This window comes from Phasianus colchicus, chromosome 7 (genome assembly GCF_987193195.1).
Source record: "Phasianus colchicus chromosome 7, bPhaCol1.hap1.1, whole genome shotgun sequence".
Classification (NCBI taxonomy): Eukaryota; Metazoa; Chordata; class Aves; order Galliformes; family Phasianidae; genus Phasianus; species Phasianus colchicus.
Genome location: NC_143442.1, coordinates 1,779,280 through 1,807,171, shown reverse-complemented (window position 1 = coordinate 1,807,171; position 27,892 = coordinate 1,779,280). Strand labels below are relative to the sequence as shown.

The following is a 27,892-nucleotide window of genomic DNA, read 5'->3' as shown; positions in this document are numbered from 1 at the left end:
AGTGAATAGTCAGGCAATTCATGTAGATACATATACTGTAAGAAAGGGAAAGCATTTTTTCCTTTCTGTGGAAATAGTTATTCACTGTAACTTATTAACTGTCCCGTAAGTCAGCATCTCTACATGGCACACATGAAAGGATTTCTTAAAAGTCCTCATTTTAAAGCATGTAAGCTTACAGGAATGCTTATTTGCTCAAACTGTTTGGATACATGGTCTTTCTTGCAATAATTATCTCCATGTGGTTGAAAAGGCGCCACAGACTTGACACTAATGTTGTTTCCATCACTGTAAAAATACATAATATATAACATTTCTAGAATGTATTGCTTTGTAAATACAAGGCAATTTGTGTAAGTTTGAGAAACATTAACATTCTTATGGACAGGTTTACCAAAAAAAAGCACATAACCTTTTAAATAGAATCTTTGTGCATGTGTTCGTGCATCTTTAAATTCCTCTTGGTGTCTGAGCTCAGCCTGGTGCCAGCCCAGTTAATTGATGGGGGGAAGTCTGTGTGTGACTTCAGCATCCCAGCTGCAGGAGCACGGCACAGAAGCTCTGTGGTCCATGCATGGAGCAGATCTTCCTCTGCATGCTGCAGCAAGTTCAGTTTCCCAGCAGACAAGAAAACATCTCTGTGATGGCACCATTGGTTGAGAAACGTAGGTTCCATGTTTTCTTCTGCTTGAGGATGCTTGAGCCTCCATGGCTGAGCTGTGAAGAGCATGTGCTCATCAGTAGCTCGGTTACTCCAGGGTACCTTTTAGCATTCCCCTTTAAAGCTCCCCTGCTTCAGCTGCAAATCTAAATATTTCTGTAGGCCAGGCATTGATTTTACTACACCAACTATTTGATTTTTAGTCTGGAAGTGCCTTAGCAGTGATTCCTATGGGACTTAATTCCATACATCTGACTCCTTTACTCTGTGCATTCATTTTGCAGGTGGGTCTTAATATTTTCACATGCACACATCCATGCACCCAGCGTATTGGTGCAGTTTGTTTTGCAGTGGCTGGAGTTGCAAGTTATTTTTTTCTTTTAGGAGCTTGTCAGCAATCTTTGGAGTCTGCTTTCCTTGAAATATCCCTACCATGGCACCCATTCTTCAGTGTCATGTTTTAAAAACTGGATCTACATGCGTGTTTTTAGAATGTGTTGTGGGTTTTTTTTCATCTATTTCTGTAGTTCTAAAATGTAAACATGGGAGAACATCCACAAGACACTTGTAAATTCTATGTCAGTGTATATTTTTAGTTTTTATAGGTCCAACTTTTTTATTTAGAATTACTGTCATTGTAGGACTTCAACTAACAAGTATTTTAACTTGGCGAATGCTCAGATATTTTAATAAGTGAATCCATTATAGTTTCTTAACATCTGCTCTTAATAATCCCTAATGTTTTTGGTTTGTTCTACTTTTACATGAAGATTTTGTTTGCTTTATATTATTTTTTTTAAAGTTATGACATCATCATGCACAAGGGTTGATTCTCACTCCCTGGGAGTTTGTGATGGAATGGGCATTGATTTTGATGACAGACTAGGAAACAAAGAGTGAGTTTTAAAGTATTTAGTTATAACACACAGTACATCTCTAAAATATTAACACCATGACAGTAAATAGTAGAATCATAAATAAGTTGTCCCATTGTAAAATTCTCCTAAAATGCCTTCACCTGAAACATGTAGAGAACAGGAAAAATTACGAAATTGGGTTCAAATTTCCTTTTGTCTTTTCTGTTACTTCAGCAAAGTGTGTGACAATTTGGAAAACGTTCTGTAAATTCATTGGAAAGTGAGTTTCTCTGTAATTCAAAACAAAAATGTAAGGCTTTCATCATCATTGTTCCACAATGCACCATTTCTGTAACACTTGGCAGCTTCTGCTAAGGCAGAAAGCATTCAAGAAAAGAGAGGTTGGAAAAATAAGTGAGTATATTCAGGTAGATCCACCAAATCCCATTGGGTTCTTTTGGTTTGGATTTGTTTTCATACTTGAAGCAGTTGATTGTAATAGGTATCTTAAGTACATCATTTAGAATCTGACTTATTATTTAAAACATGGTTATTTGTAAATGAAGTCTCACTGACAGCGAACTGGGATTCTGCACAAACCAAAATGTCATCTGGACAATCACCATGTGATTGCATGGAGTCTTTTGTTGGAGAGCTATGTTCAGTTCTGGCCTGACACCCCACAAAGGATGCAAGCCACCTGGAAAGGGCACGGGAGAGAGAAACAGGAATGGCTGAGCGTCTAGGAAATGTGGCTCCAGGAAAGATGAAAAGAGCAGCCTGTTTATTTGTAAGGAAGCAAGATGTGGTAACAGACATAACATAACTTTCCTGCTGCGGAGAGGCGGTAAAGGATCTGTTCCCTTTGTCTGCTGGAGCAAAAAGAAGTAATAGGCTACAACTGCAGCAGGAAAGACTTTTGTTAGGGGAAGATGTTTTGGTTAAGGAAGACGTATGGAGGGGTAAGCAGCAGGGGGCTGTGGAACTGCCACCACTGGAGGCTCAGAAGAGCAAACTACACTTGTATCTGTCAGGATTAGTTGTGAGTGCCTGTGCTGTGTGGCAGATGCTTGGGATCTGATGACTCTTACGGTTTCCAAGGAGTTCCTTGAGGGTGGGCTAATCCTTCCACTTGTAACTTCACAGCTCAGCTCATTAAGAAAAAAAGAGTTTTGAAAAAGATTTTAAAATACGTACTAAATGAGGTATAAACAAGATAGAATTGGAAGTGGACTTCCTTCAAAGGGCGTAAGTTCCAAGGGCTCGAGCATCACCTGAGGATAAATTAGGTGTTTGATAAGCATAAGTAGTTTGATTGTTCTACAAGTTGTCTGCTCGTATGGTTCAAATCTCAGTTTAGCCTTTCAGTCTGTGTTTAAGCTATAGTAAGGGATGGTGCTGTTGTTGAGCTGACCTTTTCCTTTCCATAGGTTAAATAGCTCTTCTTCCACACTCAGGTTTCCCACCATGTGAATTCGGTCAGTGCTGTCATATTTCCCCCTTTCACACCAACTCCTCCAGTTTTTTCTTGTAAGGAAAGGTTAACTTTAATTTTTCACTGTCTTTATTCCTATACTCCTTTTTCCTGCACATTCCATGAAGTAATTTTTTTCTCCTGGAGATTCTGGTTTCTGACAGAAGACCTCCCAGTTAACAGGCTCTTTCTGCATGCCTTTCCATTTAAATACAGCATTCACGATATCATTCTCAAACCTCTAAACAACATAGCTGCAATATATTCTGTGCCACTAATAGATCTCAGAAAGCCTAGAGAACAAAAGCTCCAAATATTTTCACTGTTTTTATAAAACAGGAGGAAAATGAAGAAGTTTACGTGCTTAATATTTAAATGAATGCAAAAGAGAGTTGTGACCCACATACATTGCTGAACCTTTGTCTTTTAAATTCCTCCATCCCCAGCAGTTCATCCATTACACCACAGGATTGTTTAATCTCCATTTCACTGCACTCAGCTTTGTACCACACTGGGTTTCAGACCACAGCTTGGGAACTACCAAGTTAGATCTTCACTTCATACGCCAGCAAAAACCATAGAATAACTTTCAAACAGTATTTCTTCACATATGTATGCAAGGAAGGAGTTAAGGAAGGTTCCCCATCCCCACCCCAGATTTATGTAAGATTTGTCTGGGATATATTTAAATGTGGAGAACTTGGAAGAAAGCTTAAGAAAACACTGTCAGATGAATGTCTCAAAGTGCCCACGTACAGCTGTGGAATCTCTTTTTGTTGGTGAGAGGGTCTGCTAGGATTTGCAGATGAAAACTTCCCTTTGCAGCTCACTTGGGAGCCAGATGTACTTTATCGACACTGTGAGGTGCAGACTTACACATAGGCTGGATCTGGAGTGTATGTTTAACGTTAACACAGCATGATAGCAAACTTTAGGTTGTTTCCTCGGGTACAAAATATTCCCCATGCCCAATTACTCATCACTATGAAACACGTAGTGAACTTGCAGAGCTTCTGTTCCCTTCCAACACCACTGGATTTCATTCATTTGAGGATATTGCAATGGACATCTGAATTCTGAGTTTGAGACTCTTGGTTTCTTGTGGTGCCTTGCAGCCTCAGTTATGCTATGATCCTATGATTTGCAAGCCATTGTATTGCTTTGGACTCGTTAGCAGATAGCCTGGTTCCTCCAGGGAAGTGCACTCATTCAGACATTAGACCCTGTATCAATCAAAAGAGATGCTTCAGATTTTCTCACTGCCAAAACTGTTTGTCACTTTACGTCCTTTAATTTCCAAGTTATTTTTTGTAACTGAGGCTTTTCATCATTAATAGTTGAGTAAAAAAAAAAATATTTTTTTAATGGATTATTGCATAAGTGTCTTCATTAAGGATTTCACCATGCTAGTCTATTGCAAATCATCTCCAAGCTGGTATGTACCCCTTGCTTTTACGAGTTACTCACTTTATACAGATTGCTGTGGTCTTGTGGGATTGGCATCAATGGCCGGAACAGAGCTGCCTGCAGTGGAGACATCTGGCTCTGATAGAGGGTCATTAAGCTATCAGCTCACGTTGCAGCATCATGCAGAGGAATTTGAATGGGATGGCAGAGAGGAAAGGTGGCCAGGGCAGAAAAAGACATCCACATCATATTTCTTTCAGAAGGAGAAATCCTAGCATCGGTCTAAGGATTCTCTTTATCTGATTCAGTAATTTGTTTATATTAGCAATGTGTGAAATTGCTGTTGAATTTTCATTTTCCTTTGATTTTGTTTCCTTTCCTTATGCCTCTTTATTACTCTCAGGTCTCCAGAAGATATCAGAAATACATCACAGCTGCAAACAAGCAAAGACTCAGTGCCAGTCTCCTTCAGTTAATGAAAAATGGGGACTCCAGAGCAACGTGCTCAGCACTGTCTCCTCCACTCACCAGCACCCTAAAAGATTGTACAGCCATCTTCACAATTCATATCCAGGTAACTTCAGATATACAACTTTGATATCAATGGTTAGAAAACAGACTATCAACTTACTTTCAGAGAATAATCACAGAATCACAGAATTGCCAGGGTCGGAAGGGACCTCAAGGATCATGAATCTCCAACCCCCCTGCCACATGCAGGGCCACCAACCTTCCCACCTAATGCTAGACCAGGCTGCCCAGGGCCCCATCCAACCTGGCCTTGAACACCTCCAGGGATGGGGCATCCACAACCTCTCTGGGCAGCCTGTTCCAGCACCTCACCACTCTCTCTGTAAAGAACTTCCCCCTGACGTCCAACCTAAATCTCCCTTCCCTCAGCTTAAAACCATTTCCCCTTGTCCTGCTGTCACTCACCCTTTCAAAGAGTTGATTCCCCTCCTGTTTGTAGGCAAACATAATGCTGAACCAGGTCTCATTCAAATAGCTTGGGCTCTTTCCTATTGCACATTAAAGCTGGAAGAACCCACACTGAGGGTTCAGACTCGAATGGATTAGGCATAGGTATGCACAACAGGAATGGACATTTAGATGAAGTCATAGAATCAGAATCATTAAGGTAGGAAAGACCTCTAGGATCCCCAAGCCTGGCCCTCCCCCACCATGCCCACTGCCCATGTTCCTCAGTACCACATCCTCACGGTTCTTGAACACCTTCCAGGGATAGGGGCTCTTCATCTCACTTCCCTGGGAGGCCTGTTCCAATGCCTGACTGCTGTTTGTATTAGGAGCACTTGTTTGCTCTCATCAGTAAGTGCTGAAGAATGACAAGTCTAGACATTCGTGTTTTGGTGGAAGAAAGGCTCTCCCTGGGATCCCCTTCCCCACAGCTCTCCTCTTGAGCATCTGCCAGAGTAGGTGGGAGGAATACATGTGTGTGTGTATGCATGCAGTTCAGATGAGTATTCATTTCTTTATATTAAGATCAGAGTGATGAAGAATATCTTCCTCTTTGGCATAGCAGTCATCTATGTAAAATATTTCTGAGTAGGCACAGAGTCCTCCACCCTTTCCTTTTGATTTCTGTTTTTCATTTATTTTAACTTGATTGTCTTCATGGCCATGAGCACATCCTTTTCTACAGCTCCTGACTCCCAAGTTACGAGTTTTCCCAGATCTGGAGAGCAGAGTCCTCCAATGGCTGCTCAGGGCTGTGAGGCACCAGACCATTTTCCACACGCTTATCTTTCCTCCTTTCTGCTCTCCCACTCATCCACCAGGAGCAGCTGCACAATTCATGTCTGGCCAAAAGGGAACACAGGCAGACGGCTGTCAGGCTATGAATCAGTTTTTAAACCACGGTTCGAAGGGGAAGATTTTAGTTTTATTTCCCACTTGCAGAACAAAGAGCATCTGTTTTTGACGCTTATAGTTTTATGCTGATCTGGGAGTTTAACTTGCAATTACAGGTTCCACGTTGGGGAATTGATTCAAATATCTAATTAAATATATTCTCCTGACATTTTTTTTAAATTGATCAGGGCGCTGTGAAATTAAATCCATATAATAGATGCAAAAAAAAAAAAAAAAAAGTTTAAATGAGGATCAATATGTGTGATTCTCTTCGGTCCTATAAACGGTGTGACTGGAAACACTGGGAGCAGATAGAATAGTTATTAGTTTTATTGTTCTGTGGAATTTGAAGACTGAGTGCTGAAGAATGAACAGACTTTGGCTTGAAAAGCATTCATGTGTGCTGCAGTAGTTAGGGGTAGAATGGTTTCTTGGACACACTGGGAATGAGGAGAGCCAAAAGTGAGTCACATGGATGACTGCAGACATCACATTTAATTGTGCAATAATACTACAGCAAGCACAATTGGAGCAGGCTTGCTGACCTCACAGCTGAAAGCACTATTTAAGATCTGGCTACCAGATGTTCCAATAGGATCTAGCCAGCTGCTAGCGGAGGTTACCCTGAGTGTTTTAACAGGGAATATTTACAGCCTAGCAGCTCAGAAGAGATGATTGCACTAATTTTCTTCTGTGCCCTGCTGTGGGACGAAGCTCAAGCATGGGGATTCAAGGATGGAGTGCTGCATAACTCTATTTGGCTAGGTAAGAAATAATCTACTCACAAATGTTTTATTGCCAGAGTCCCTCTGTTTGTGGAACAGTATAAAAATAAACACTTAGCAGTAAAAAAGTGAGCCAGGCATTCATGTAAGCAAAATCCTGCACTGAAATTGGTCATCGTGTTAAATGAGTAACGACTGTAAGTTTTGTACTTAAGAGCTTGCTGGTTTTATTGTTGCTCTGAAATGCAGGAAAAAATAGTTATGGAATACTTCATCTGAATGTGTTTTCCTAGAGCATGAGGTGAAGCGAAAAGACTGTTAAATAGTAGTTTGCTTCTAATGAAGGAAAATGTGTGTGAAAAGGAACTTATGCCAAAGGAATGAATTATTTTCTGCATGAACATATTTCAAATGCCTGGGGTTCTCCATATGAAACTAAATGGTCTGGAAATAATATCAATATATTTCCTAGGTTTCTAGGGAAGTGGAGAAATGTATATGTTTTGGCCATTGGTCTGTTCACATCATTAAACAGTGGAGAGGAGATTCCAAAAGGACTGTAGAAAATGCTGTGGGAATAGTTTCTTATATCTCAAGTGAGTTTAAATGGCTCTCAGAGGGTTTTTTTTATAGGCTTCATAATTATCCAGTACAACAGAAAAACATTCAAAATACAGTCCCATAAAATGTGCCAAAACAAATATATGCACTCAGTGCTCTGCTTGATAGACAAATGTCTACAAACTCCTTCATCCTGTCTAGGATGCTGCATATTTCTTTAAGGATTTAAGGAATTCCTGCAGGCAGTCCTTGTTTCTGTACGCTCAGATGTTTCACGTGGGACTGAGCCACATTCATAGCTGGTGCAGCAACCACGTGGCTCCAGGCTCTTCTCAGAGGACCACATAAACTAAAGGGAACACGAAGGAGAAGCCATCTATACTGTTTTCCGTATGGCTGTACATTTTTAATGATTGCCCACTCCTTCTGAACTTGAAACATGCTGCTGAAGGTGCTCAGGTGGGTGAGGACAGCTCAGCAGCTTACAGAGGAGCTGCTCTTCCAGTGCTGCTCTATGGAAGAAGCAAAGCTTGCATCCTAGGCTGGACACAGGGAAGAGTTCAGCACACACCATACCACATACAATCAGAGCCAGAGAGTGGGTCCTGGGTGTTTTCTTTGCAAATATTGGCACATCTATGTGACTGCTGCAACCAGTGCCATCCTGGGTGTGGATGGCAGGGGCTTCTGCAACATAAACTGGTGATAACAGCCATCAGCTAAGTAGTTTTACCTGGTAGGAATTGAAATCAATCAGAAGAGAACATCTTCTAAACCTTTAAAATGAAGGAATAGAGAGTTAACAGGAATTAATATTAAGACATTGTATTGCTACGCCTTAGCATTTACAAGGAGAGTAAATAAAAATAAGGGGTAAGAGTTAAAATTGACAACTTCCTCCAAAGAAACAGACACAAAATCTGGAAGCACGGTGTGCTCTTTGGAATAACCACTTTGCTTTCCATTCTATGTTTCATTGAATCTCATTTAAAAACACGCTATCTATTCTAATTACTGTATTAAAAAATATTCAAATAAAACCCAAAATGCAGTTAAATGGAATTTAGTGAAATTGCATGTAAGTGAAGAAAAATTGGGCACATTCACAGCCATCCAATTAATGCATCTTTTCATTAGAGAAAGAAGTAATTTGCACAAGACAAGTAACCTCAATCTCATGCTAACTACAGACAAGCATCACGGCAAGAACCTCCTGCTAAATAGGAATGTTCAGTGGCAGCTGAGCCTGGCTTATCTCCTTTTCTGATAAAGCATAATTGAGACCAGAGTGAAAATGAGTGAGTTTTCCATTTCTCCTCTCTTCAGCAAGCCAGTAACACAAATGTCAAATCTTCTGCAAAGGTTAGTGTAGAACTGCTCACGTGTTGTACCTTTTTTTCTCTGTGTTACAAAAGATCTTTTGTTTTCTCAGTAAACACGGAGTCCTTCTGGAGCTGATTGCATTGCCATCCTGCTAATGTCTTTCTTGTGTGCACGGAATTTTGTTGTTGCTCATTTTTGAAACAAGTATGTTATAGCCAAAACTTACTGTAAACTGATGAGGGGATTGGAGCAGTCTTGTTCAGATATGCTCCTACACTCATTCAAGTGCCAGCAAGAAGGTTTCCAAGGGCAGCTCTTCCTCACCCATATCCAGTTTCACCCCTCTCACAGAATGTATTGGGGAGTTTCAGGGGCCACAGCTGCCCCATTCTCTGAGTGTCACCTTGTGCCCCAGACTGCATGGCCGTCCTCCACTTAAAGTTAAATATTTTGTTTTCATCTTAGCAGTTTCATGCATATTGAGGGCACTTTATTAGGCCAAGTCCTATACTTGCTGTGTTTGTGCAGTAGAGGTTGGCTGTGGTTCATTCTTACCAACTGCTGTGGGTGAGCAGAGGGTCACTGTCCTTGCCAAATCCCACTGCTTCTGGACCTCAAGAAGAGCCTCTAAGAAACACGAGCTGGAAGAAACACATCCCATCAGCAGTGTAACCTGTGATCTTTTGTGTAAGAAGCAAAGAAGAAAAATGAACGGATAGAACACTCCCAGTAAACTGGTTTTCAGGCAAATAAAGAGCGAGATGAGCTGGAAATTCTGTGTTGAGCAGGAAAAGATTTCAGACAAGCCAAGTAAGGACAGCAGTCTTCAGGCAGAATTGGAGAATCAGAGAATCGTTACGGTTGGAAAAGATCCCTTGGATCCCCAAACCCCCCATGCCCACTGCCCACATCCCTCAGTGCCACATCCCCACAGCTCTTGGACACCCCAAGGATGGTGACCCCCAATTCCCTGGACAGCTGTGCCACTGCCTGACTGCTCTTTGGTGAAGAGATGTTTTCCAATGTCCAACAGAATCCCCACCCACTGGGGAGATGCCCAGCTGAGGCCCTGGCACACCAGTATAGGAAAAGGGCACATTTAGGGTAGGCTCATGCTTGTATGCTTATCTGCACAATCATGAGATTGCCCCCATGAAGGCTAATAATAGTTTGTGTGTGTGTATATTCAGATCTGCCTTTGTGGAGATACGTATGCATATAATGAATAATGTACATATATTTAATTAGTGTTTTAAAGGTGTTAATAAGTACAGTACTTCGACCTAGGTGTGGTTTTGCTGATGTAGCTTATCTTTCTGCACATTCCCTAATGTAATTAACGGAGAGGAAGAAATGCCTGAGAGATCTGAGCACTTAATTAGGATATACTATTAGTTAATACTGTCAGATTAAACTGTGACACACTGAGCCAGCAGCAGCTGTCAGGGCTTGGTGGAGTACACGTGTGTGGTCCATCTTCCCAAAGGCTACTATTATCTTGTTCCAGAGGAGTAGCAAAGAGATGGGTGATTGCTTCCAGCAGGATCCCACCATCCACCCAGGCATTGTGGGTGCTGCTGTCAATGGAGCAGCACTTGCAGAAACAGTGAAGAGCAGAGCTTTCCAGCAGTATTCTGAAAAATGGGATGCTTGTCCACGCTGATGTTTTAGCAGCAACAAATGGTGGCAGATGCCTTTTGAAGGATTAGCTTTGAAAACACTGTTGTCAGGAGGAATAGTCAGAATAGCTCACAGTGCAAAGGTTTTATCTTCAGTTCCAATAGTGGTGCATCCCAGCTGATGGTAGTTCTCCCCAGGTCCTTGGTGTCACAGCCAGCAGAGGAGCAGGGTGCCCAGGTGGTTCCATGAGCCCCTTAGCCAGCACCCACTCTGCCCAAAGCTTTTGGACTACTCTTGCTGCACCTCTTGCAGAGGCAACAAGCCTTAAGATTGGTCTGGTCTTGCTCCTTGACTGGTGTAGGCAGCCAGCTCAGCTAACCCAAAGGTCAAATCCCATGGTTTCAACTCACTGTCAGTGCAATTCAATTCACCTTTCAGTTTGCTTACCTATGAGCTGCAGTGATCAATGATCTCCTTTCCAGGCTACCCCTGGAGACTGCAGCAGGGCTGAGTGCTGCACTGCTTTCTGCATTACTCAAACTTCCAGTTCATATGTGCTGAATTCAACACAATCACAATCATAAAGAAAGAGTGCAGGGCTTATCAGGTTAGACATGACAGCCTATTTAATGAATGAAAAATGAAACCTACAAAATATTTTTTAATTTAAGTAAGATTTTTTTTTTTTTTTTTTTTTAAATAAATAACATATCATTATCCAATCCCTGGAGGCACTCAAGGCCAGGCTGGATGTGGCTCTGGGCTGGTCTGCTGGTTGGTGACCCTGCACACAGCAGGGGGTTGGAACAAGATGATCGTTGCAGTCCTTTTCAACCCAGGCCATTCTGTGATTCTATGATTACCCAGCTGTTAGGTATTTCGACTCTTCCTTGCACTGGGACTGGACTTAGAAAGGCTTCTCCCAAGAACATGTCATCCCATGCCCATTCCAGAGACGCTCCCCGCGATGCAGCAGGAAGCAGCTCAGCCTGCCGAGCCTCCTGTCAGCACCAACTGACTTCCCCAGGCACCAGGCCAGGGACTGCTGCACTGCCAAAAGTCACTGTCTCTACGAAGGGGATCTCACCATTGCTAACCACAATTCAGTGGTGACCGTGTTCTTGTTTAAAAATATCCCAACCTAGCCAAAACTGCAGCCTGTCGCTAGTAGAGACATTCTTTTTTTCCCATGGCACCAGGAACTACTGTAAAAACACTTCTTGTTTGGCTTCCCTTTTCTTTCTCCTCGAGTAGCAACAGCTACAGACAGCCATTTTTCTCACGTTAGGCTAAATATTAAAAAAATCTAAACTGTTCAGATTAAATATGCCTGTTGGTTCTGAGGCAGATTTCTGTACATATGGTGTCAGGAAAGTGAAACAAGAAACAATCACAGAACCCATCGCAGCCCTGACAAGTTCTGAGCTTCCATGGAAAGCTGCTTCACGTTGAACCTCCAAAGCAAAAAAAAAAAAAAGATGAAGAAAGGGTATTAATTTTCTGTGCCACAGAAATGTCAGCCAGCAATTGTTCTGGTTCTGCCCTTTGTGACACAAGCTCAGAAATTTTTCATTTCAATTTCCCATTTGCATTCCCTTTAATTTCTGCTTCTCTCCTATCCAAGTAGCTCTGATTTCACTTCTCTGGAGACTAAAAACAAAGCTCTGATTCATTTTAGAAAAGCACCGAAGCTGTATCCAACAGTATGCTGTGAGAGCAGCCCAGAACGATAGGATGCACGGGGCGGCCGTGCCGACATGGGCCGATGGTTCCCATAGCTGCTGCTGGCTGAGCCGTCCCGTGGGGCTCCTTCCCTGCATTTGCTGACTTTCCCTTCTTCAGAACCTTGCCAGGCTCTGACTGGCTCTATTGTTCAAGACTTCTGAACAAAACCAAACTCTGATGAAGATAGGCCGAGGGAGCTTGGCTGGTTCAGCATGGAGAAGGGACGGCTCCGGGGAGACCTCAGTGCAGCCTTCCAGCACTTGAGCAGAGCTTATGGGCAGGAGGAGAGCGACTTTGTACCCGGTCAGATAGTGATAGGACAAGGGGGAATGGTTTTAAACTAAAAGAGGGGAGATTTAGGTTGGCTGTTAGGGGAAATCCTTCACCCACAGGTTGTGAGGCCCTGGAACTGCCCTGAGCTGTTGTGCCCCATCCCTGGAGGTGCCCGAGGCCATAGATGGGCCCTGGGCAGTCAGCCCATGGCAGGAGTGTCCCTTCCAATCCAACCACTCTAGGCTTCTATGGTCTTTAAAGACCCTTCCAACCCAAGCCATGCTGTGATTCTGTGATTCTATGAAACCTTTGGGTCAGGAGAGGTGCGTTTCCCTGATGCTTTGCAAACTGCAGCTACTTCTCAGCATCTTTCAGCTCTCCCCTGGCCACCATCCAGAGGTGCGTGTCCTGGGGAGACTGTGGGTGACAGGAGAGCATCCCACAGGGTGGGCAGCTGGGACATGATGCTGAAATCCTTTGTTGTTGTTTCCACAGAACGAGCAGCTGGGGTGTACCACCGGGAGTCACGCTCAGGGAAGTACCAGCTCACCTATGCAGAAGCAAAAGCAGTCTGCGAATACGAGGGAGGACACCTAGCCACCTATCAGCAGCTGGAGGCAGCAAGAAAAATAGGTTGGAAAAAAAATCACAGCTGTTTGCTTTTCACATCACTCGTTCGTAATGTCTTCGCTTTCCATGAATGTTATGAACTCTGGGACTAAGAGACTTGTAAGCTCTCTGGGTGTTTGCCCGAGTTGTATGCAGCTCCCTACCTCTGTTACAGAGCTGCTGTGGGGCAGTCTGCACACAGTGCAGTGCATCACTGAGCTGGAGTGCAGCACAGCCATGGGGCTGCAGGGAACGAGATGTGCCATTTCCCTATCAGCAGCTGAGATGTGTGTCCCAGCTCAGGGTGAACTGCATTTCTCTTTGATTCTTGATGAGGAATGATTATTCATTCAGAGAATTAGAAAAACAATGGAAAATATCCTCTGCTCTAGAAATGTGCAGGCTACGCCGTTGAGTCAGAAGCTGGCTCTCAGCACCAGCACACATGTAGAAAGGGTACTTTTGTCTCTTCTGAGCAGCTCAGAGTCTGAGGACACCACAAATATGTTCCAGTTTGTCTCAGTGAAAGCATGGAATTGGTCTCTACCAGACAGTGAATAACATTGCAATCTTTGGCTATTGTATTTAAGTTCTCAGCCACAAAGTGCATTAACAGGATCTAGTTGTTTAGCCATAAATACTTGAGGCTATTTAGGTATTTAAAGTATTTGAAGTACATACTTTTTCCTTAGCTATCCTCCAGTGTAGTATTTTATTCACTCTCAGGTCTTAATACTGCAAATTGTTTCATGAGATATGATTTAGTACATTTACATGACTTCAAAAAGGAAACAAAGAACACGGTTTATTCACTTACATAACTCATTCTGTGTGTAATTTGATTACAAATGCTGGTACAGCACTTAAATTACACTACCCCGGAGACTGCATCGTCCATCTGCATTTGATTTTTCTTTTCAATTGAAGAACGAATGATCATACTGTAGACAACACAAAGCAATTTCACATTCTATGTTTAAAATTATCAACTGAAAATACTATTCTTTCCCATAGTTCAATTTTATTAGGCCAATTACATCTAAGTAATCAATCACCTTGAGTAGACTTGAATAAAAAGCAGTTTCTTGCCTGGGATTGATTTATCCCACTGATGCCACTTTTCCTCCCTGATGCAGGTTTCCATGTGTGTGCTGCTGGCTGGATGGCCAAGGGCAGAGTTGGTTACCCCATAGTAAAAGCTGGAGCCAACTGTGGTTTTGGAAGAACTGGGATTGTGGACTATGGGTTTCGCCTCAACAGAAGTGAGAGATGGGATGCCTACTGCTACAACCCAAACGGTGAGTTCAGAAACAGCTCCTTGCTCCTCAGGTCTAAGACTGTGAGTGCTATGGGGCAGTGTGAAGGCTCTGAATGAGTTGGCTTCTGTACCAATAATACACAGTCCTCAAAGGTGACACACTGATCCAGGTTCATTTGGAACCTGGCACAAAACCACTCTGCTGTCCCCAGCAGTTGACATGGCTCACTCAGAGCACAGTAACTCTGCACTGTTCTCTGCCATGGGCAACTGGGCCTAGCCAAAGCCCCTCCAGAAACTAAGTGGATACGCTCTTGTCGATTAACAAGGTAAGTAATACTCCTAAAATGACCATCTTTTACATAAAGGTATTTACATTTACACTACAATTTCATACAAATATCTAATCTCAGGTGCTTAGTTATTGAGCTAATTGGTCGTAACAGTAGATTAAGCAAAAAATATCTAGTGGTTGGCGACCCTGCACATAGCAGGGGGTTTGAAACTAGATGATCATTGTGGTCTTTTTCAACCCAGGCCATTCTATGATTCAATGAAATATAACTCCTGTACTGTAAGCATATTTTCTTACCTCTGCAGCAAGATGGTAACTTAGAAAACTAAAATCACCCTCAGCGATTATTGCCATTCACTTGACTTTTACATGAATCCTACTTTGGGCATAAAGAATCAGTATTGCTTTCAAAGTTCTCAGTCTTCCTGATGCAAGCATTGCTGCTAAAAATTTGAAAACAAACACGAGCATTCAGAAAATAAAACCTACAGAAATCCTTCTAGTTATCTTGTGTTTGCTAAAGCTTTTATTCTAAAACAATAACAATTCACACAAATCTGACTTCTGAGAGTTGCTGAGTTCCTTTATTAGTCAGACATTTGGGCATGAAGTTTAGCTATAATTGAACACTGCAAAGGTAGGGATGTGTTTATCTACATCAAAGAGCCTCAAGAGTTGTCAGGCTTCTCAGCAGTGTTGTGGCACGATGCAGGAACAGTGCAACCTCAAAGGCTTGATGTGGCTGTCTGGATGACAAGTGGGAATCTGTACCTAAAGAAGTAGACTGGAAAGTTGCATTCTCCAGTTATTTTATTTCTTTATTGGAAACACATTTCTGGAGGAAAATAGTGTGCACGCATCTCTTTTCATAGAATCGTAGAGTCATAGAATCACAGAATCATAGAATGGCCTGGGTTGCAAAGGCCCACAATGCTCATCCAGTTCCAACCCCCTGCTGTGTGCAGGTCACCAACCAGCAGCCCAGGCTGCCCAGAGCCACATCCAGCCTGGCCTTGAATGCCTGCAGGGATGGGGCATCCACAGCCTCCTTGGGCAACCTGTTCCAGTGCCTCACCAACCTCTGTGTGAAAAACTTCCTCCTAATATCCAACCTAAACCTCCCCTGTCTCAGTTTAAAACCATTCCTCCTTGTCATATCACTATCCACCCTCGTAAACAGCCATTCCCCTTCTTTTTAAACACGACTGGCAGGACTTCACCAGATGTGAGACATGTCCACAGTCACCTCCATTCGCTGCTCCAATGACTTGAAGTATCGACATGACCACTGTGACAGTTTATCTTGATGTCACTTCATGTAGCTGGAAAGATACGACAAGCTGGCACCAATAAGAAAAGGAAAATTCACTTTATCTGTGTTTGGCTTCCCTGCTCTGTGCATTCTACCCTGGCTGGCAGAGCCGGAACTGGAGTTGTCAGTGACGTCTGTACAGCTGTGCACATTTTGTTTGTGCCTGTGGGGTTTGAGCTTGTTTATATGAGCAGGGCAGTTGTTAACCAAATAGCTCTGTGGGGTGGGGGACACACAGATGTTCAGCACACTGAGAAAACTGCTAGGCTACTGCGTTCATTATTAGTGCATGTATGTCAGCCCAACTCCCTCCTCTGTCAGCCTTCTCCTCTGGGATCAGAGGTAGTTACTTTCCAAATGCTGTGTCTGGTTAGAGGACAAAGGGGAACCAGAGCTGCCAACACTCAGAGGACAGCCTGAGCCTCTCCCATTAGAAGGAAATGCGTTCAAGCTGCTGCACAGACTGGCAGTGGTTTGGCTGCAGGTGGGAGGTGAGCAGCCTGGGGGGCAAAGCCCTGGCAGAAGGGAGCCTCTGCTCTTCTATGGGCTGCTAATGATGTGAGGAACTTGCAGAACTGCTTGCCTGTCTGAAACACACCTCCATCTTACATCCAGTAGCAGGCATACAATGAAATGCATGGCAGCGCTGATCTTTACAAGTGGGGTAGTTTGGTTTTCTTTCATGGTTTTTGGTGCAAGACATGCTTGAAAGAGGTTTTTGAAGAAGAAAGGATGAAGGTGGATGCCAGAGTGACTTGCAAGTACAGCCCTAAAGCTTGGAGTTCAGCACAGTCAGAAACCCCAAGTGTCTTTTACATAAAGCACTGAACTCTTGTCCAAAGTTCACAAAAGACAATGGAGCTTTTCCTCTGAATTCAGGGAGTTTGGGGTTGTGCCTGTTACTTCTAAAAGGCAAAAGCTAGGAATGACTGACATTTCTTGAGAATGCTGACTACTGAAATATATGGTACATGCAACCACCCTGGCTGTCCCTGTGTGATTTTCTATGGTCCTGCTGCATGGAAGAGCTGAAAGCATTAAATCATTGCCGTATCCAAAATGAATGCTTGGACTCTGATGTTTTTATTTTCCTCGTAGGAAAAGAATGTGGTGGAGTCTTCACAGATTCAAAACATGTTTTTAAGTCACCAGGCTACCCAAACGAGTATGAAAATGACCAAATTTGCTACTGGCATATCAGAGTAAAGTATGGACAGCGGATTCACCTCCAGTTTCTGGAGTTTGATGTTGAAGACGACACTGCCTGCATGGCTGATTACTTGGAAATCTATGACAGCTATGATGATATCAACGGTTTTGTGGGCAGGTAATTCCAGCTTCAATATACAAATAATCAAATGATTGCTTTTTTTTTTTTTTTTTTTTTTCCATCCAGAATATTGTTTCAGAAAAGCACCATAATAGCTCATCCAATTAACACTTGTCATGCTAGTAACACTCGCAGCAATAACACCTGACTTATCTTTCCTGGCAATTTACCTCCATTTTATTAACACAGGCTGTAAAGAGCCTCAGAAAACCGTGCTTTGCCCTCTTCTGCTTTGTTAAAATGCATGAAAGAGAGCTGTGAGACTGTGCAGCCAGCTGCTTATCATGATGCTCTATGATTCTGTAGGAAAACCAAGCACTCTCAAACAGTATTTTGCATTTTATTTAATTGAAAGCAAGGAGAAGAGGTGCTAAAGTGTTAGTAAAAATACATTTAAGTTTCCATTTGCTTTAGAAGTTAAATATTTTGTAACCAAAGAACAGGTGTTATGTGTCATCTTTCTCATAAAATTTGTCTCTTTCCTTAATTCTCTTTCCTTTCTTTCTTGTCAGCTTTTTTCTTGTTCTTTAGCAACCACCTTTTTAGTATAAAGTATCTCATTTTTTTTCCAGAGAAAGAAGTAGAAACAAAGTGATAAAAGCACTTCCCAATTCCTGCAGTTTTTCCCAGCTTCTCTACAAATCATGTGTAGCAAAGCAAGGATATAGCCCATTTGTTTCTCCTTTAGAAATCATTTTAGAAGTTTTCCTTGACCAAGTTCTTTCTTTCTTAGCCTCGAGCCTTCTTTTCTTTAAGGCCTTGTTAAATTGCCTTTTTACTTGTTTTGCATCATTTACTTCCTTCGTATATTGAAAAATGTTTTCTGCATTTTTCCCTCCCCCCCCAGAAAAAGCCTTTAGTCGGTGGTGTTGGCATATAGAGGGGAACTGCTTGCACTGAGCACCTGCAAGCAGCTCAGCCCTGGGAGCCAAGCTCCAGAGGAGGGCACATCCAGAGAGACACTGTCATAGAATCATAGACACATAGAATGGCCTGGGTTGCAAAAGCCCACAGTGCTCATCAGTGCAGGTCGCCAACCAGCAGCCCAGGCTGCCCAGAGCCACATCCAGCCTGGCCTTGAATGCCTGCAGGGATGGGGCATCCACAGCCTCCTTGGGCAACCTGTTCCAGTGCCTCACCACCCTCTGCATGAAAAACTTCCTCCTCATATCCAACCTAAACCTCCCCTGTCTCAGTTTAAAACCATTCCCTCTTGTCCTATCACTACCTACCCTCATAAACAGCCATTCCCCTCCTGTTTATACGCTCCTTTCATCAGGATGCTGCTGTGTCCTTTAGTCATGACTTTATTTATACTTTTTGTTCCAGGTTTTGTGGAGATGAGTTGCCAGATGATATCATTAGCACAGGTAATATATTTGTGCTCCTTATGGTTAGAAAAAAAAATCAGCCCAAATCAACTTTTATCCCTACTCTCTAGTTATAAATGGGTAAGATGACCAAAGACACAACCTCTGCTTTGTGCCCAAGATGCTATTCCAAAGTGCCCATATACTCTTTCACCAATGCAATTACTTTTAAATGAAATAAAATTAAAAATAAATAAATAAATTAGTTAGAAGAATGAGCAGGGAGCAGCCTGCTGGCCTTGCAGAGGTAGCACACCCAAGGAGTTTTCACATGGGCAGCTTCATGAAGCAGACCTGCCATCAGTAACCTGGTCTCAGCTGTGCATGCAGTCTTCTTGCATCACGTTTTCTAATCTGAAGAGTAAGGACTGCAAGAATAGCTCCAAAGCTGGTTGTAGAAATTATCCCATCTGTCTGTTTAAAGAGAAGTTCCAAGTAGTGAAAAGTACCAGGGAAAAATGAATTACACTGGAGTGAGATCATTAACATGAGCAAAACAATAAAAATAAAACAAAGGAATAAGAAGTGTCACTCGTAGATCTATGAGGCTCTGTGGCTGTTTCACAAGTCCTGCTGTCTTCCCTTCTTAAATTAGGTGACTGCATCAGTCAAGCAAAGCCATGGCAGTTCTGACCATGGTCTACTTAAAGCATTCTTGTTAATAGGTGAGGGGGAAACTTATTTTTAATGAAGTATAACTTAACTGCTAGATAACTATATAAGGTGAAGCTATTTAGAAATATAACAATGAATCAAGCTTTTGACTTCATCAAATGACAGAGGCTCCGTGTCCTGGCCCACAGGAGCCAGCTGCTGGCTGCAGCATGGGAAGCACAGGCACAATTGGGCCCTGAGCAGCAGTGTGACATTGTACAGCTGGAACAAAGGACAGGAAACGCTGTGCAAAAAGCACTGTGTTTGTCAAAGCTTTATCAACTTGTGGGCTCTACAGACAATGGGGCTGAAGGAACAGCACTTTCTGGGGCTTACAGCTCTAAAGCAGACCAGGTAGCTTGCTGCATAGAGCTCAGTGTTTCAGGCTCCTCAGGAAGCCCCAAGTTTTGCTGCAACCAAAACATAACCTTTGTTTTTCTCTCTCCTGTCCCAGGCAATGTTATGACCCTGAAGTTTCTGTCAGATGCCTCAGTGACTGCTGGAGGGTTTCAAATTAGGTATGTTACGATGGACGTGCCTTCCAAGGCAGGGGATGGAAAGAACACGACCTCCCAAGGAAAAACAAACTTCTTATCAGGAAAGTTTGGCATTATGTGAGCAGAACAGCACGGTCCACTCACTGGAAAACACGTTTTAGAACCCAATTCAGATACCTGTTTCTTCAGATCAGACAGGGACATTTTCTTCATATCTTTCTGACTTTTTATTGTCTATCAGTTTTGATAACAAAGTGTACCAGGAAATAAATTATAAGATGTATTTTTAGATAACAAGTCCTGTAAAAAAAAAAAAAAAAGAGTTCATTGTTACCAAAGGCTGTAGAACTATTTTTGTATATACAGTGTTCCTTTCCCTCACTTCTTGCACCATTTGAACAAACTTTTTGTGCAAGCAATGTTTCCATTATTTTTTAACTCCTTATTTCCTTGGTTTTCACATATTTATTTTTTAGACTGTTATTTTTTTATTATTATTAACTCATCCCCCCGAATTCAAAAGGCCTTTAGAGTCTTCTTGTTCTAAAGACACATGAATTCATCCTGTGGATGGCCTGGCAGCCACCCATGCCATTGCCTGGAGCCAGAAGGTTGCGAAGCAGCATGAAAAGCACAGGATCCATGGCAATACCAGATCAGAGAGCACTCAGCACATTTTGCTGGGGTCTCCTCATGCAGAGAAGAGGTGGCCAAGTCTTTTATCTTGTCCCACTGCACGTGGGGAAGAACCGAAACAAGACTTGGTGAGATGGAGCATCGGAAGGAACTGCTGCCAAGAAATCCATTTGCAAGACACCACTGTGATGCTGTGCGTTGTTTCCGTGGGTTTTGAGAAGACTGTGCTACTTTGAATCGATAAACCATTCCACATTTGTTCTCATTTTCAGTTTAAATCCCGCGGTCTGAAGCAGCATTAAAGCTACCTCTGTTTTAACCTTGCCCATAGCCTCCAATGGGTTCTTTTCGTTCTTGAGGGTTATCTCAACTCAGCTGGTTACATTTACTCCATCTCAGAGCTCCTATTGGGGGGAACATCCCAGCCTTCCAGCTCACAGCCAGCACAGGGCTGGATCGACCCTGCGTGCCCAGGGGGGACGAGGGGAAATGGTTTTAAGTTGAGGGAGGGGAGACTTAGGTTGGATGTCAGAGGTAAATTCTTTACAGAGAGAGTGGTGAGGTGCTGGAACAGCTGCCCAGAGAGGCTGTGGATGCCCGGTCCATTGCTGGAGGTGTTCATCAGGTTGGATGGGGCCCTGGGCAGCCTGGTCTAGCATTAAATGAGCAGGTTGGTGGCCCTGCACGTGGCAGGGGGTTGGAGCTTCATGGTCCTTCAGGTCCCTTCCAACCCTGGCGATTCTGCGCCCAGGGCAATGAGAGCAGGGCGTGACGAAGTGACAGCGCGCAGCCCCCGGGATTCAAGCAGCAAGGAATTGCGGATAGACGCGGGGGGGTTCTGCGGAGATGAAAAAACAGCGTTTATTTTCAGTCAGAAACGAGCAGCTCGCAGCCGCCGGCACGGCCATAGCGGCACGGCCCGCCCCGCGCCTGGCCCCGCCCACGGCCGACGCCTCCACCAATCAGCGCGGCAGGAGGCGGGCCCCGAAAGGCGCGGGAAGCGTTCAGTCTCTCCACGCGGAGAAAGCGCGCGGAGAAAAGCGCGCAGCGCCGCTCGCCGCTCCCGGCTCGGCCTTCCGCCCCGCCTTCCCCGCGCTCCCATTGGCTGAGAGCGCTCAGCCCGCGCGCTCGCGCTGCCCGTTCCGCGCGCGCCGCCATCTTGGCCCGAGAGACGGCGCGGGGCGCGCGGAGCGGGCTGCAGGCCCGGCCCCCGCCCTGCGGCACCGTGAGCGGCACCATGAGCGCCGCCGCCGGGCTGCGGCCGCTGCTCGAGACGCTGCAGGACCCCGCCGCCCCCGCGGGGGACCTCGCGGACGCGCATCTCTCTCTCGTCAAGTGAGCGCGGGCCGCACGCGGCCTGAGGGGGGCGGCCCGGCTGAGCGGGGGAGGCGCGGGGCCGGGAGGGACGCGGGGATGGGGGTCCTCCGGGAGGGCGGGGAGCGGCGTTCCAGCCGGGCGGTGGCCGAGGCTCAACCCTCTGAGCTGCGGTCCCTCCGCTTTTAGAGATGGGGCGCGGAGGTGAGGGCCCTCGTGCTGCGCCTGGCTACCCGGAGCCGGCAGGGAGCCGCCTGGGGCTGGGCATCGCGTGCGGGTTCCGTCGGGCTGCATCCTCGCGTGGCTGTGCTTAGCATCGCAGAAACCCGGCTGGAAGGGATCTTACAGATTCACAGAATGGTTGGGTTGGAAGGGACCTCAAGGATCACGAAGCTCCAACCCCCCGCCACACGCAGGGCCACCAACCGCCACATTTCACAGCAGCCCAGGCTGCCCAGGGCCCCATCCAACCTGGCCTTGAACACTTCCAGGGATGGACGGGGCATCCACAGCCTCTCTGGGCAGCTGTTCCAGCACCTCACCACTCTCACAGCAAACAACTTCCCCCTGACGTCCAACCTAAATCTTCCCTCCCTGAACTTAAAACCATTTCCCCTCGTCCTGCTGTTATCTACCGTTTCAAAGAGTTGATTCCCCTCCTGTTTGTAGGCTCCCTTTAGGTACTGAAGGCTGCAATGAGGTCACCCCGCAGCCTTCTTTTCTCCAGGCTGAACAAGCCCAGCTCCCTCAGTCTGTCCTCATAGGGGAGGTGCTCCAGTCCCCTGATCATCTTTGTGGCCCTCCTCTGGACCCTCTCCAACAGCTCCCTGTCTTTTTTGTACTGGGGGCTCCAGACCTGGACGCAGTATTCCAGATGGGGCCTCACAAGAGCAGAGTAGAGGAGAACAATCACCTCCCTGTCCCTGCTGGCCACCCCTCTTCTGATGGAGCCCAGGATCCCATTTGCCTTCCGAGCCGCAAGGGCACACTGCTGGCTCATGTTCAGTTTTTCATCCATCAGGACCCCCAGGTCCTTCTCCACAGGGCTGCTCTCAAGGACCGCTCCTCCCAGTCTGTAGGGATGCCTGGGATTCCTCCGGCCCAACTGCAAAACTCTGCACTTTGCTGTGTTGAACCTCATCAGGTTCACCCGGGCCCATCTTTCAAGCCTGTTGAGGTCCCTCTGAATGTCCCTACCTTCCTTCCTACAGCCCCCATCCACGGCCTCAGACACCTCCAGCAATGGGCACCTGAAGCTCTGGACACGGCCGGGGCCGCAGCCCCTGTAGGTGAAGGGTTTCCTCCTCACACCTTCCCTCTTCCTCACTTTGTGCCCCAGTTGGTGCTCACAGTGTTGGTGCGGCCTCTCAGTGCCACTCACCTTCCTGTGTTTGAGCTTCCTATGGGAAGAAGGAGCTCTGTAATTACTGCTCACAGGCCAGCCAACGAGTTGGGCGTCGGAAGTTTAAAGTTGTGTTGTTTGTAATGTGTGTAACATAAAAGTGTTGCTTGTTTTCCCCCTCTTCCCCTAAAGCCGCCTGTCTGGTGAGGAAGGCAAAGAATTCGTTGCAGGAGTCAGAAAACACTTTCCTCAGCTTTGCAGAATATTTAAGGTATGTCTTTTCTGTTAGATTTTCCAAAGTTTACTTCAGAGAACAAATCCAAGTGATACATTAGTTTTGTCCCTATGGTGAGTTGTATGAGAGGTTGCTAATTTCTTGTTGCTAATTCCCCAAAGCTTTGGGGTTTACCTGTTACAGGTCTTTTTTTTTTATTCTTTTTGGTAGATTAGTGTAAGGACTGTGGTCACCTTTTTTTCCTCCACATTTCAGACGTTTTAAGGCGGTCCAGTGGCAGAATGTGAACAAGATGAGCTTTGGGGGTTACAGGTTTTAGTGATGGTTGGGGTTAATGGCTAAGAGTCAAATGTGAGTCTGTGTGATGAAGAGTTCAGGCTAATGGCAGCATTAAGGGCTTGTGAGCAAAACTTTTCCACCTTGTTAGGAATTTGTACTGAAAAACTCAATAAGGGACTTGGATGACTGCAGATACGTGCTATGCAGCCAAATAACATCTTGTAGAAGAAATACTGTGTGTTCTGTCTGCCTTTAGAAAAGCTTCAAGATTCCAGAATTTGTGCTAAATGTTGTTTTATTTTATTTTTTTTGGTAGATTAGTGTAAGGACTGTGGTCACCTTTTTTTTCCCCCACCTTTCAGATGTTTTAAGGCAGTCAGGTGGCAATATGTGAACAAGCAAAGAAGTACAGAACTTGTGATGCCAATGCATGCTTAGTAAGGATGCCTAAATTGCAGAGAGCAGAAACATCTTCTGAACCTCAGATTGTTTTAATGATCTAGTGAAGTGTGTAAACAGAAAAGTTTTCCATCAGGCATTTACCTTTTGACAGCTCTCTTCATTCAGCACAACTGTTGGTATTGAGACAGCTGATGCTTTACGTCTAGTTTTGTGAGTTAGGACACACACAGATATATTAAAAATAACCTTTTCTTGTTTTTCCAGGCACATATTACTAGTGAAAATTCAGAGCTGAGTAACGCAGCATTACAGGCCTTGGGGTTCTGTGTTTTTAATTCGAAGATCACCTCTGAATTATCTGGTAAGCAATGAACTTCAGTGTGATTGCTGATGTAAGGTGTATCTTTGCCATACTCCTTTCTTTATTTCTTTGTTAGCAAATGCTTTAAGTTTGGCAGAGTTTACAGTTCCCCAGTGATACATTAGTTGGTGAGCAGTATGAGAGGGTTGCTAATTCTTTCTTGTGCAAGATGGGCTTTGGGGATTACCTGTTACAGCTTTCACTTGGCTGTATGCAGTTCATAAAATCACAGAATGGCCTGGGTTGAAAAGGACCACAGTGTTCATCTCATTTCAACCCCCCTGCTATGTGCAGGGTCACCAACCAGCAGATCAGGCTGCCTAGAGCCACATCCAGCCTGGCCTTGAGTGTGGATGTGGGGCATCCACAACCTCCTTGGGCAGTTCCAAAAATGTGATGAGGAGCAGCCTGGTGTCAGCTGAGCTTTGGTATGCAGAAGATGGGCAGGTTGTGTTGTGGTGGAAGGTGAGGACAGAATGGAATCCAGTGGATGATCAGAGCACATTTTCGGTGTTGTCCCTTTACTTTCCCCTGTATATATGTGTGTGTGTGTGTGTATATATATATATTTTTAAAACTAGTTGGTAAACTGCAGTCAAATTTGCTGGAGAGCTTTAGGTCCTGAAAATAGGTGGAGAGTCAGAGAAGTAGGATGAAAAGTGTATGTGCTCTGACTGTGTGACTTCATGTTTCTCAAATTTGAGGGCACTTAGCCAGGAGGGCCAACTTGGTAAGAATTTAGGCTTCATTAATGATGAATTTCAAAGAAATGCATGTTTTTCATCTGTCTTCCTAGTTGCACCTAAGTTCTGTGTTGGTGTTACTCTTGTATTATCAGCTCTGTTAGCTCAGCTCTAAATTTCATAGAATCACTAAGACCTCCAAGATCATCAAGTCCACCTACCACCAGTATTTCCCCACTTAACCACATCCCTCAGTGCAACATCCAGATGTTTCTTGAGCCCCTCCAGGGACAGTGACTCCAGTGAAGCCTTTTGTAGACATTAATGGCTTTTTTAATACCCCAGTGCAGCAGCAGAGTTGACAAAGAATTGAAGTATTTGCTTGAAATCCCAGAAGTTCTGAATAACTTAGTATTGAATCTTCAGTTCTAGATCTTTTTAGGTGGATTCATCTTCTAGATTCATGGTTTTTTGATTTCTTAGGATAAAACATTTAGAGCACATTATAGTGATAAATATAAATACTACTATTCTGAGCTTTTCTATCAAGTTATTTTGAGAGAAACTCCAAAAATTACTGGAAAGCAACGTTTAGAGCATTAAATCACACTCAGACTGGCTGAATAGATGTACTTATTCTAGTAATGTTAAATGAGCAAAGTGACCTGAAGCTTGCCAAGAAGTAGAAGTACATAAGCAATGAGTGCTGCATTCTGCTTTCAGCATCTGAAGTAGAAGATTTGCTTTCCACGTTGAACAGCATTGCTGTGAAGACTTCAGACAAAAACACTCGCACTCGAGCACTTTGGGTGATCTCTAAGCAGACGTTTCCTTCTGAAATTATTAAAAAGGAGGTATGTCTCTTAATGGTTTTGTAGCCCCATTTTGAGGGAGAGGACACTGGCAATCTCTTGTACACTTGGTAGTTTTTGAATATGATGGGAAATGCGAGCCTTAAGGTCTTGGAAGAATTGTAAGGGTTTTCTGATGGAGGAAAAAGAGCTGAAAACTTGCTGCTTTTGAGGGTGAGGCTGCAGTGTTGGTGGTTCTGTGAGATACCAGCAAAGCAGCATGGGAGAGAAACGTTATAAACACTCCTGCATGGTTGGAGCTCTGATCTTACAACCAGAGCTGTTGTAATCCAGACACAGAGCTCTAGAATGGGAAATGGAGTTGTGTGATTCCAGCTGCTCATTAAGTATCTGTATTTACATACCGAGGTCTCTTGTGTTTCCTCAGGTGTCCAGTCTTATTTCTACCCTGGAAACCATACTTACTAAAGGAGATGTACAGTCTATGATTGTGGAGTATGAAGCACTGAATGTTGTTATACGGTACGTGTGGGGCAGTGCTGAATGGCTAACCATGTTGGTATTTGGGAAACTATTGAAACCAGATCTTGGTGGTTCTGAATGTTCAGTGTCCACAACTTATAGAATCATAGAATGGCCTGGGTTGCAAAGGCCCACAGTACTCATCCAGTTCCAACCCCCTGCTATGTACAGGGTCACCAACCCAGGCTGCCCAGAGCCACATCCAGCCTGGCCTTGAATGCCTGCAGGGATGGGGCATCCACAGCCTCCTTGGGCAACCTGTTCCAGTGCCTCACCACCCTCTGGGTGAAAAACTTCTTCCAAATATCTAACCTAAACCTCCCCTGTCTCAATTTAAAACCATTCCCCCTTGTCCTATCTACAACCAGTAGAGCAGTGAAACTGTGCAAACTACCATTTCTGTTTCTTTCCCAGTAGTCCTGACCCTACCCGTAGGGAGGTGTGCTGCCTCCCTGGGGCAAGGGTCAGGGACATTGCTAGGAAACTTCCTGGTCTGATTGGCCCTTCTGATTATTACCCATTATTGATAGTTCAGGCTGGCAGCGATGAAGTCGCTGAGAGAAGCCTGAGGTCTATCAAGGAAGACTTCAGAGGACTGGGGCGGGTAGTTGAAGGAACGGGTGTGCAGGTGGTTTTTTCTTCCCTACCTTCAGTGGCAGGGAAGGATACAGAGAGCATCCAAAAAACCCGCCTCATAAATAAATGGCTAAGAAGTTGGTGCAAGCACAGGAACTTCGGTTTTTTTGACCACGGGGCAATTTACTCTGCGCCTGGCATGATGGCTGCAGATGGAAGTAGCCTGTCTCCAAGGGGTAAGAGGATCCTAGCCCAGGAACTGGCAGGGCTCATTGAAAGGTGTTTAAACTAGGTATGAAGGGGGAAGGGGACAGAATGAGGGCCACTGGGATTGAGCGGGTAGTTCGTGGCTCAAAATGGAGTTCGATGGGTGAAAAGGGTGGAGTTCAAAGGGATGGAGAGAGGCAGGGGGGTGCTGCTTCCCTAAAGTGTCTATACACTAATGCGCGCAGCATGGGAAATAAACAGGAAGAGTTGGAGATCTGTGTGCGGTCGCAAGGCCATGATCTCATTGCGATCACGGAGACGTGGTGGGACAGCTCGCATGACTGGAATGTTGTCATGGAGGGCTATGTGCTTTTTAGGAAAGATCGGCTGGTGAGGCGGGGTGGTGGAGTTGCTCTTTATGTGAGAGAGCAGCTAGAATGTATTGAACTCCACCTGGGGGAGGGTGATGTAGCAGTGGAGAGCTTGTGGGTGAGAATCAAGGGGCAGGCTGGTATGGGTGACACCGTTGTGGGTGTGTACTACAGGCCCCCTGATCAGGAAGAGGAGGTTGACGAGGCCTTCCACAAGCAACTGAAAGTAGCGTCACAATCCCAGGCACTAGTGCTTATGGGGGACTTCAATTATCCAGATATTTGCTGGAAAAGCAACGTGGCCAGGCACGCGCGGTCCAGACGGTTCC

At 44.7% G+C, this 27,892-nt stretch overlaps 2 protein-coding genes across 3 annotated transcripts in view; both read left to right on the top strand.

Annotated features, from left to right (window-relative positions):
* Positions 1 to 6,849: 6,849 nt before the first annotated feature.
* Positions 6,850 to 20,783, top strand: TNFAIP6 (TNF alpha induced protein 6). The gene is made up of 6 exons (XM_031590799.2): positions 6,850 to 7,036; positions 12,994 to 13,131; positions 14,244 to 14,405; positions 17,071 to 17,299; positions 18,632 to 18,672; positions 19,781 to 20,783. The coding sequence occupies exons 1-6, from the start codon at positions 6,943 to 6,945 to the stop codon at positions 19,942 to 19,944; spliced, it is 828 nt and encodes a 275-aa protein (XP_031446659.1). The 5' UTR covers positions 6,850 to 6,942; the 3' UTR covers positions 19,945 to 20,783.
* An 849-nt stretch (positions 20,784 to 21,632) lies between these two features.
* RIF1 (replication timing regulatory factor 1) overlaps positions 21,633 to 27,892 on the top strand; it is a 34,675-nt gene continuing 28,415 nt past the window's right edge. Inside the window, exons 1-5 of one of the 2 annotated variants that reach the window (XM_090143454.1) lie at positions 21,633 to 21,794; positions 23,308 to 23,386; positions 24,296 to 24,392; positions 25,799 to 25,929; positions 26,315 to 26,409. In XM_090143454.1, the coding sequence (XP_089999580.1) occupies positions 21,697 to 21,794; positions 23,308 to 23,386; positions 24,296 to 24,392; positions 25,799 to 25,929; positions 26,315 to 26,409 (500 nt within the window). In that variant the 5' untranslated portion in view covers positions 21,633 to 21,696. The remainder of the gene's footprint in view (positions 21,795 to 23,307; positions 23,387 to 24,295; positions 24,393 to 25,798; positions 25,930 to 26,314; positions 26,410 to 27,892) is intronic. The other variant, XM_031590800.2, reaches the window with a different exon arrangement.

Coding starts and splice junctions, on each gene's coding strand:
- TNFAIP6 (XM_031590799.2), top strand. CDS start 6,943: ATGATTGCACTAATTTTCTTCTGTGCCCTGCTGTGGGACGAAGCTCAA. Junction 14,406..17,070: donor CTACTGCTACAACCCAAACG/GTGAGTTCAGAA, acceptor TTTTCCTCGTAG/GAAAAGAATGTGGTGGAGTC. Junction 17,300..18,631: donor ATCAACGGTTTTGTGGGCAG/GTAATTCCAGCT, acceptor TTTTTGTTCCAG/GTTTTGTGGAGATGAGTTGC.